Source organism: Triticum aestivum, chromosome 1D (assembly GCF_018294505.1).
Source record: "Triticum aestivum cultivar Chinese Spring chromosome 1D, IWGSC CS RefSeq v2.1, whole genome shotgun sequence".
Taxonomy (NCBI): Eukaryota; Viridiplantae; Streptophyta; class Magnoliopsida; order Poales; family Poaceae; genus Triticum; species Triticum aestivum.
This window is the reverse complement of record NC_057796.1, coordinates 111,942,292-111,951,759: the sequence shown is the minus strand read 5'-3', so window position 1 is coordinate 111,951,759 and position 9,468 is coordinate 111,942,292. Positions and strand designations below refer to the sequence as shown.

The 9,468-nt window shown below is 41.7% G+C and overlaps 1 protein-coding gene across 1 annotated transcript; it reads left to right on the top strand.

Annotated features, from left to right (window-relative positions):
- Positions 1-1,731: 1,731 nt before the first annotated feature.
- LOC123180632 (uncharacterized) lies at positions 1,732-9,194 on the top strand. Its single transcript, XM_044592715.1, has 11 exons — positions 1,732-1,960; positions 3,262-3,401; positions 3,904-4,085; positions 4,199-5,512; positions 5,634-5,690; positions 6,257-6,602; positions 6,686-6,885; positions 7,480-7,556; positions 8,312-8,413; positions 8,520-8,706; positions 8,793-9,194. The coding sequence occupies exons 2-11, from the start codon at positions 3,296-3,298 to the stop codon at positions 8,880-8,882; spliced, it is 2,661 nt and encodes an 886-aa protein (XP_044448650.1). The 5' UTR covers positions 1,732-1,960; positions 3,262-3,295; the 3' UTR covers positions 8,883-9,194.
- Positions 9,195-9,468: the final 274 nt, after the last annotated feature.

Genomic DNA, 9,468 nt, shown 5'->3' with positions numbered 1-9,468 from the left:
CAGCGTTGGGCGCACGCGTCGACCCAAACGTGGAAGCGGACATTTGTGTCCGCTGGCCGACCCAAACAGACAAATTTTTTTTTGAGCATCACAAACTTTATTCATCATATGATAGCTAAATCGTTTACATAATGATGGAGAATAAAGTCAGGGATGACAGTTTCCCATGCTTCAGACTTGCCAGAACTAATACAATATTTTACTAAATCATCCGCGACCGAATTGGCCTCTCTACTACAGTGATCAAAAGTGATACTAGCAAACTCCAGTGCCAGGAGGGAGCACTCGGCAATGATTGGTACGCCTGTTCCCATATATGTGTTTGGATCAGAGATGGCCTCAAGTGCATTGAGACCGTCAGACTCAACTTTCAAATTTGTGCACCCCAGATTTGCTCCAAGATTTAACCCACATCGAATAGCGATTAGTTCCGCTACTTCTATACTCGCCACATGCGGTAAATAGATGAGTCGCTGCACCTAGGAACTTACCGTGGTCGTCACGGGCAATGACATCACAAGATCCCGTGAACCTATCCGCATGAAAAAAAGCATCGACATTTATTTTAACAGCTCCCACCGTAGGCTTCTTCCATACATGGTCCCGCTTGTGAGTAGGCTGATTTGGAGTGTTTGCTCGTAAAAAATTTGTTGCTAGCACTCGGATCGTCATAACTGCTTGTTGAGGCATCCGAACTATCTCACCTTTTGTATGAAATCTCCTTTGCCACCAAATAAACCACATTGCTACAAGGGCGAGCTTAGCTATAGGAATGTTATGTACTGACGACTGCATCTGGATCAGTCTATCAAGGTTAATAGAGCCCGAGCGGTCCTGGAAAACCACCCGTTCAATCTCCTGTGATAGTCCTAGCTCCGTCCAAATTGCGTGCCGCCCGGTACAAGTGAACAAGCAATGTTGTATGTCTTCTAATCCGGTGGAACAGATCGGACATTGCGGGATCAGAGGAATATGTCTATTAGCAAGGACACCGTAGCATGGAAGAACCCCCTTCAACACTTTCCAGCCAAAGTGTTTGATCTTCCCTGGTAGTCGTAGTTTCCAAAGATCTTTCCAAACTCCATTTAATGAGGCACTACTTGGGCTAGTCCGATTCAAGTGTTGTCCGAATTGATGCTCAAATTCAACATGGTATGCCGAACGCACGGAAAAGGTCCCAGTCCTTGTATGTTGCCAAGCTACAAAATCTTCAACGACCTCCACATGAAGAGGAATTTGTAGAATTCTATGCACATCGACTGAAAAAAAGACGCTGCGAATAAGTGCCTCATCCCATTGTCCTGTGTGGGGGTCAATTATCTCTTCCACTTTTGTTAGCATAATACTCTCCTAGGAGTAATAGGCTTTCTGTTCATACTAGTGGGTATCCACGGGTCATCCCAAATGTTAATGTGTGAACCAGAACCCACACGCCATATGCATCCCCTTCTGAAAGTTTGAATATCAGCGACAATACTCTGCCAAGTGAACGAAGAACCTTTCTTAGGACCAGATTTCAGAATATCTCCATTGGGATAAAATTTTGCCCTAAGAACTCGTGCACACAAAGAATCAGGATTTTGGAGTAGTCGTCAACACTGCTTTGCTAACATAGCAAGATTAAAGCTGTGAAGGTCTCTAAACCCCATGCCACCTTTTTTTTCTTCGGTACACACATTTGGATCGGCGTTGCTCTAATGTGTGCGGTTAAAAAGAAAACCTGTTAGTGGCCCGGTCGCTCCGACGCAGCCGATCGGAGACCGCGGAGTGACCGCGGTGGTAATCCCATCCCCACCCCGCCACCACCTACATAATCGCCCCCCTTCACACACACCGCATTGCTGTGACAGTGCACACTAAATACGAAGGAAGGGGAGAGAAGGGGGAAGGAAAGCCCAACCGAAAAAGAGGAACCAGGGCAGCAAAAGGAGGGGGCTTCTCCGGCAGGCGAAGCGATCAGGTGAGCCCCAGACCGATCCCCAGCGCCGCCCTCGGTTCGTCCCCGCGCTCTCGATCGATCGCGCGCGCGCTTCGCGGGGGCTCGTTGCGGTGGCGTGCCTTTTCCCCCTTTTATTTTCTGGCATTTTTCTCGATTTTTCAAGTGGGTTTTTGGTGCGAGATCCTCGGTCGCTCTAGGGTTTCGGCCGTCCCGGTGCCTCCGCGGGATGGCGGGCGAATGTGGGTTGCTAGGGCCCGATGGATTGCTAGGGTTTGTCGATTTCGGTTTAGACGATGCTTTATTGCGGGGTTTAGCGTCGCTGATCACCAGGGGTTAGTTAGGGTTTTAGACGGCGGGGAACTTTGGATTCCGCACGGCGTGTTTGTACCGCTCGCGGTTATTGCTTGCCTTATCCGGCGATTTCCCGCTTGTCCGCGCTAGTCCGGTGAATTTCGTTTCATTGCGTAGGCGCGAAATGTTTGGCTTCCTGTTTCTATTTTCCCCTTGTCGACCTTTTCCTGTTGTTTCTATGCTTATTTTGCGGATTAGAAAATTTTGGAACTGGTGCTTGTGCGTACCAGATATGGTACTGGAAGATAACTTGTGTGGTCAATTGCTCTGTGACGAGATGACGGTTGCTTTTGCTTCATCCGTGCATGCTGATTATTACCGGTCTAGTTGTGTATGGCTCGTTATTTCAATTCCGTATATTAGTGATGTGTGGTTGCTTCTGATGTGGCTTCAGTGCGTAGTTGCACATGCTTTATGCGCGAATGGCACTCTACAATGTATGCATTGGGTCATATTGTGAGATTCCTGAAGCTTGGATGCTAATTTTGGGTCTGGCTGTGGGACGGAATTCAGTCTTTGATCTGGTTCTTGTCGCTCAAGCTCAGGAGGTTTATTCAATGTCACACTGTGCAGTGTTATCATCTTAGTTGAAGGGTTCTGTTGTGGTGTTTGTGATTTGGATTTAAGCTTCGAGGAGTTTTAACAGTTTGACTTGCTGTTATGGCCATCACACTGACTTGACTTGGAATTCTTGTTTCAGTTTGAATTTTGGTTGTCACCCTGCATAAAAATGAATGATTTTTTTAATTGTTGAATGTTCCTTGCCAACTACTGAACTAATACGGGGTTTATTTGGGTACAGCTTGGCATAATAATGCTGATTTGTATGCCCTGCCTAGAGTTATCTGCAGTTTGAAAAGTATATTGCCAATTATTGAATCATTTGGTTTTATTTCTCCCTTGAATATGAGTTCATACCCACATCTAGTAACTATATGATTTGCATACTTCAAAAAAATTGTGAACCACAGGGTGTTTGAAGAAAGACAGACCCACGATCGTGCAATGCAGGTAGTACAGACCCGTAATCTCCGGGAAACCCAGCTAGGAGGAGTGATCTTTGGTTGCAAGCATGAGACAATTGAAGAGTGCTTCAATAAACAGCTGTTTGGTTTGTGAATTCCACCTTTCACCTCTTGCTTTACACCTTTATTATGATATTATCTGTAACAACATCATTTTGTGTTTGGCAATATCGACTATATAGGCTGATGCGCTATATAGTTCATTGATGGTTAAGTTACAAAATATTGTAGCCTGTTTATTCATTCCTCAGGCCTTGCTAGTCTTTTAGTCAGGCTTTAAGGCCCGCCTAAACACCCTTGTAAACTTATTTTTTTTGTGTGGCCAAAACCCCTACAAATGGACCATTGCCATTCTTTTCGTTCTAATTCTGATGGTGCAGATTGGATGCTCGAGCATTTACATTCCTTTTATGAAACTATGTACTCCACACTTCATTTTCTTGATCTAGTATGTGGATAGAGCAAAATGTGTGAACTTGTCCCGTTGCCATCTTGATGTGTTATAGGGTTTATGAAATATAGACTTGTTTAACCTTATTTTGTTGTTGAATTTCTCACCCTAATTAGTTTGCACCACTTGCTCTATAGGTCTGCCTGCGTTGCATTATTCATATGTGAGGAATGTCAAAGCTGGCCTACCTTTATTTCTATTCAACTACACTGACAGAAAGCTGCATGGTGTTTTTGAGGCTGCCAGTCCTGGTCAGAACTCCATTGACCCATATGCTTGGAGTAATGATGGCACTTTAAGGACACCTTTTCCTGCACAGGTATCAATAAATATGAATCTCCAAACAGTGTTCATGATTTGTTTGGTGTATCTATAGCCAAGTTTGTTCCAGTTTATGCATGCTAATATAAAGCAACTGCTTCTGTTTTTAAGGTTCGCATTTGCACAAGGACTCGCTATCAGCCACTCTTTGAGGTCCAATACAAAAAAGTGATTCAAGATAACTATTATACACATCACTACTTCTATTTTGAGCTAGATCATGCACAAACTAGAGCTTTAATTGCTTTGTTCAAGTCAGTTGGTCCTCTCAATTTCAAGCAAGTCCCAGCTGTTTCAAGCAAAAGGAGTCTGGCTGTACCTTTACCATCAACTAACAGGATGTCATCAGGTATTCCTATCCAAAAGAAAGGCACGGCCAATTCGAAGGACATCAATCCATCTAGTGTTCTATCAACTTCTTTACCATCAACTAAAAGGGTGGCATCAGTTGCCCCTCACCAAAAGAAAGGCAGAGCCAATTCAAAGGACATCAACCCGTTCAGTGTTCTGTCAAGTTCAAGTGGAATTGTTCCAGATGACTGGGTTGATTCTGATGTGGATAGTGGCAGTGTTACTGGAACATCAGACAGCAAAACTGATGGGAAGACATCTGGAGAGCTAGTTTCTGACTGGGAGGATTTGGATGACAATGATTTTCAGAACCAGTTTGGTCCAGATGAGGCCAGTCAACATTCCTCGTACAAAAGTGTTGCTGACGGAATGGAGCTTATGCAGTGCAATCAATCGGTTGCCAATCCTGTGAATGGAGGACGTCATTCTTCTGATGGAGACATGCTTGTGAACTCACACAATGGAATAGGCAATGGGGTTCAAAATGAATCAGATGGTGTTGGGGTACAGCTTGAAAGATCGTCTATCCTGAAAAAACTGAAGGAGTTGGTTGACTTAAGACAGCAGGCAGCACTATCATCCCATGATTTTGTTTATTCTAGTCCAGATGTGTATGTACCTGAAGAAACACAGGTTAATGCGAACCTTTCTGGTCAGGATGAGTATGTACCTGAAGAAACACAGGTTAATGCGAACCTTTCTGGTCAGGATGAGTACGTGCCTGAAGAAACACGGGTCAACACAAGCCTTCCTAGTCAAGATGAATATGTTGCTGAAGAAATACAGGCCAATGCAAACCTTCCTAGTCAAGATGAATATGTACCTGAAGAAACACAGGTCAATGGAAGCTTTCCTTGCCAAGATCAAAAGGTTGCTGAAGAAACACATGTGAATGTAGACCTTCCTATTCAAGATCAATATGTACCTGAAGAAGCACAGGCCAATGCAAGTCTTTCTACTCCCAGCCATCATGTACCTGAAGAAACACAGGCCAATTCAAGCCTTTCCAACAAGCCACTATGTTCTACCGTGGAAGATAATTCATCTTTTCAGCAACATCATGCAAAGGCTGAGGTGCCCATGCTATCCTTTTCTATGTGCATTATTTTGCTTTTCATCATTGGACTACAATTCATAACCTTGTGCCTGATAACATGTGTATCACTCACATTATTCTTTTCATTCTCCTGTGCAGCTTCTACGAATCATCACTGACTTAGCCAAGAAGGCTGATGCACTGGAGAAGAATCAGGTTCCTCATTTCTTCTTGAACATGTGGAATGTAACTATTGATTGGCGCTTTTATTACTTGTTGGATTGAAACGAATACAAGATTTTGCGTTACACATCACCTGTGGTTTTATGCACTTGGGTCGTATGTTGTTATAGGGATTTTTCTCGAGGAAAAGACAGTAGTAGGGAAATTTTACTACCACAGTAGGAGGGAATGGTACTACCACATATATTGAAAATAAAAGTTAATTTGTTATAAGTAATTAAGGATTCCCACATGGTTACATTGCTCAATTTTCATACCACTGTGATTATTGATTTGATTAGTTCAGCATATAAAATTATAAATTCGATATGGTTTGGACATTTATGCTCACTTGTATGGACCATTCATTTCATTTTTATACAGTACTTATTTCTGTCAATCCGCAGACTGAATTGGTTAGCTGGTATGCTAAATCTGGCTACCTTACTTTTTGTGCCATGTATATCTATTACCCAAAATGTGTTGGCCACTATTTTGTACTTTTTATGCAAACACCTCCTGCATATATATAGTCTGATTATGGTCCTGTTATTTTCCAGATTAAGTCAGATCAAGAAATAATTTCGTTGAAGGAAGTAGTTAAAGACTCTGGAAGAAAAGTTCAGCAACTGGAATATCGTATAGATGAGTTACAATTCAAATTTGACTCCTCCTTGTCTCTTCAAGGAAGCATGTGCGATAATCTGGACATGCCAGCAATATACCTGATCGGTGGTTATAATGGTGTGACCTGGTTATCATCTCTTGATTCCTTTTCTCCAAAAAAAGACATCCTTGTGTCTCTCACATCGATGGGCTCTGCGCGTTCATATGCATCTGTTGCCGCAATGGAAGGCTGTATATTTGTTTTTGGTGGTGGGGATGGAAGTTCATGGTATAACACAGGTAGGTATACTGATATTTAAATGTGCTTCTGTCTTTCTTTCTCTGTACTTCAAACTGCATTTATGTACTTTCTTTTCTTACAGCGGAATGCTATAATACAAGGAGTAATGAGTGGATGATATGCCCCTGTTTGAACCATGAGAAAGGATCTCTTGCTGGAGTAAGTCTTAATGGCAAAATATATGCGATGGGTGGAGGAGATGGAACACAGACTTTTTCAGAAGTTGAGATGTTTGATCCTTTTCTTGGGAAGTGGATATGTAGTCCGTCTATGCTGCAACCAGTATGTTCTTGGCCTCCCTGTTGCTTCTAGTCATTACTTTGTGCCCTTTGATATGTTTGCAGCCTATTTCATAGCAACACTGAACTTATTCTCCTAGTCTTGTCATGATTGCACTGTGATGAACTCAGTGACCTTAATATGGACAATAAGAGACATCTGTTTACTTCAAATTTTCAACTTGATCATCTTCTGCATAGCTTTTTACCAGTTGAGTTCTGCGTTTCATCCTCGTGTATACACAATATCTTGAATTTTGTTGCTACGTAATGTAGGATAACAGAAAAATGTCATTGAATTAATTAGATTAGTCATGATTGCACTGTAATAAACTCAGTGACCTTAATATGATCAAATAGGAGACACCGGCTTAATTTAGATTTTCAACGATATCATCTTCTGCATAGCTTCGTACCAATTAAATTCTGCATTGCATCCTCATCTTACAGATTATCTAGAATATTGTTGCCGTGTAATGGTATAACTGAAAAGCATAGTTGAATTGATTATTCTAATATTGGCGGTAATCGGGAGAGTAGTTCAGCTAGTTGACTAATTTTGACACTGATCTCTTAAGTATGCTGCAACACGTTTCAGAGATTTGCTCTAGCAGCAGCAGAATCGAGTGGTGTCATCTATGTATCTGGTGGATTTGATGGTAGCAAGTACTTACAGTAAGTTTCCTTGCTATTTTCCTCCATTATGTTACTTCTGTTCCACACTTTTAAGTGCTTTAGGGCATTGGCACCCATGCGACTTTTTGCTCATCAGTTTCTATAAAAATATACTGCACCAATATATTATACATTATAAAAGTGCATTTCATGATGGTAATATCAATGTGATGGTGTAAATGCTAGTAAATCTTGAGTCAAATCTATAAATGGTTCTGACACATTCTTTTTCTTGGATGCTAATATGACCACTTGAATGATAAAATGACATGTAAGCAATGAGAGGATGGTGTAAATCTTTAATCAAATCTACTCCCTCCTTTTCGGTTTATAGGGCTCAATTCAAAAATCTCACCAACCAAGGTAGATGGTGAGTGGTGGAATACTTTTTGTAATTTGCAAAAGCACCCAATTAATGCTCTTGTTTTGCTCAAAAAATTATGTTTACCAATGTATTAATTGCAATGCATGCATGCATAAAGTACATGCATTGGTCAATTTTCTCTTAATACTTGCATGCAAGTATTTAATGCACCTTGGAATTTGAACTTATTATGGGGAACAACCAAATTGAGCCTTATAAAATGGAAAAACTAAGATTTTGAGATAAGCCCTATAAACCGGAAAGGAGGGAGTATAAATGTTTCTGACACATTCTTTTTCTTCGATGCTAATATAACCATTTGAATGATAAAATGACATGGTGGAAGCACATGATTTAAGACATCATCAACTAACAACCACATCATGTACAGGTCAGCAGAAAGGTATGATCCAAGGGAGGGTTTCTGGGTTAAGCTTCCAAGCATGAAAGCAAGGAGAGGATGCCATGCTGTGGCTGTCCTGGGAGAAGTCCTGTGAGTATATTCTTCATGCTATTTTAGATCTCGCTGAACACAAAGCTGATGGCATCTTGGGCTTTAATCTTGGCAAGAAATTGAGTTAGGAGATTTATTGTTTCAGATATGCCATTGGAGGGTATGATGGGGACAGCATGGTTTCCAGTGTTGAGATCTTTGATCCTCGCCTCAACGCCTGGAGGATGGGTGATCCCATGAGCAACCCAAGAGGATACGCCTCTGCGGTTACTTTTGATGATAGCTTGTTTGTCCTCGGCGGTCTGCGGTCCAACGAACAGATACTGGATACTGTAAGTAAACATTGTACCGACGTTTGACTCTTGCCTTCACAAATATGTGCTCTCTTTCAAGGACAATTTCTTCCTTTCTGTTGCAGGTGGAAGTCTACAATGTGAACTCCGGCTGGTCAGTGCCAGGTTTCAATTCAATAGGGAAGAGATCTTTTGCATCTGCCATTGTCATGTGATCGGAGTCGGGAGTACAGTGCTATCTCACCAGTCTCTTAACATTTTGCCGGCATGCAAGGAACAGTAACCCCATGTTTTCCGAAAAGCAGTTTTAGGACTCGTTGCCTTAACCCTTCCCTTTGAGCTCCAGTTATGTACAGCGAAAGCCAGAAACTCGACATGCACCACAGTTTAGCAACCCTCATTCAGCCGTGTACCTTTAACCATGCATCTCATGGAATGCGGGATATGTAGAATGTTCTGAATTCTCGTTAAACCTGGAACTACCCATCTCATGGAATGCAATACCGTTAGGATGTTCTGAATGCTAATTTGCTGCTGCCGTATCTTATTGAATGTGTTATTTCTTTGGTTAAAAAGTACTTGCACTCTTTCTGAAACCTTGTTTCAGATATAGGTAGAGGCAAGCTTCTGAAAATTCGCTTAAAAATATTTATATTAGACACTTGAAATGTTATGTGTGATTTTGCTGTGATACATAGTTTTTGTAAAGCAACACTTCCTTTCTGAGTTTGCAAAACAATATCCAGCTTGCTAATGTTCTTGCGTTGCATACAGCTTTGCGTGAGCAAGTGAATGTTTTTT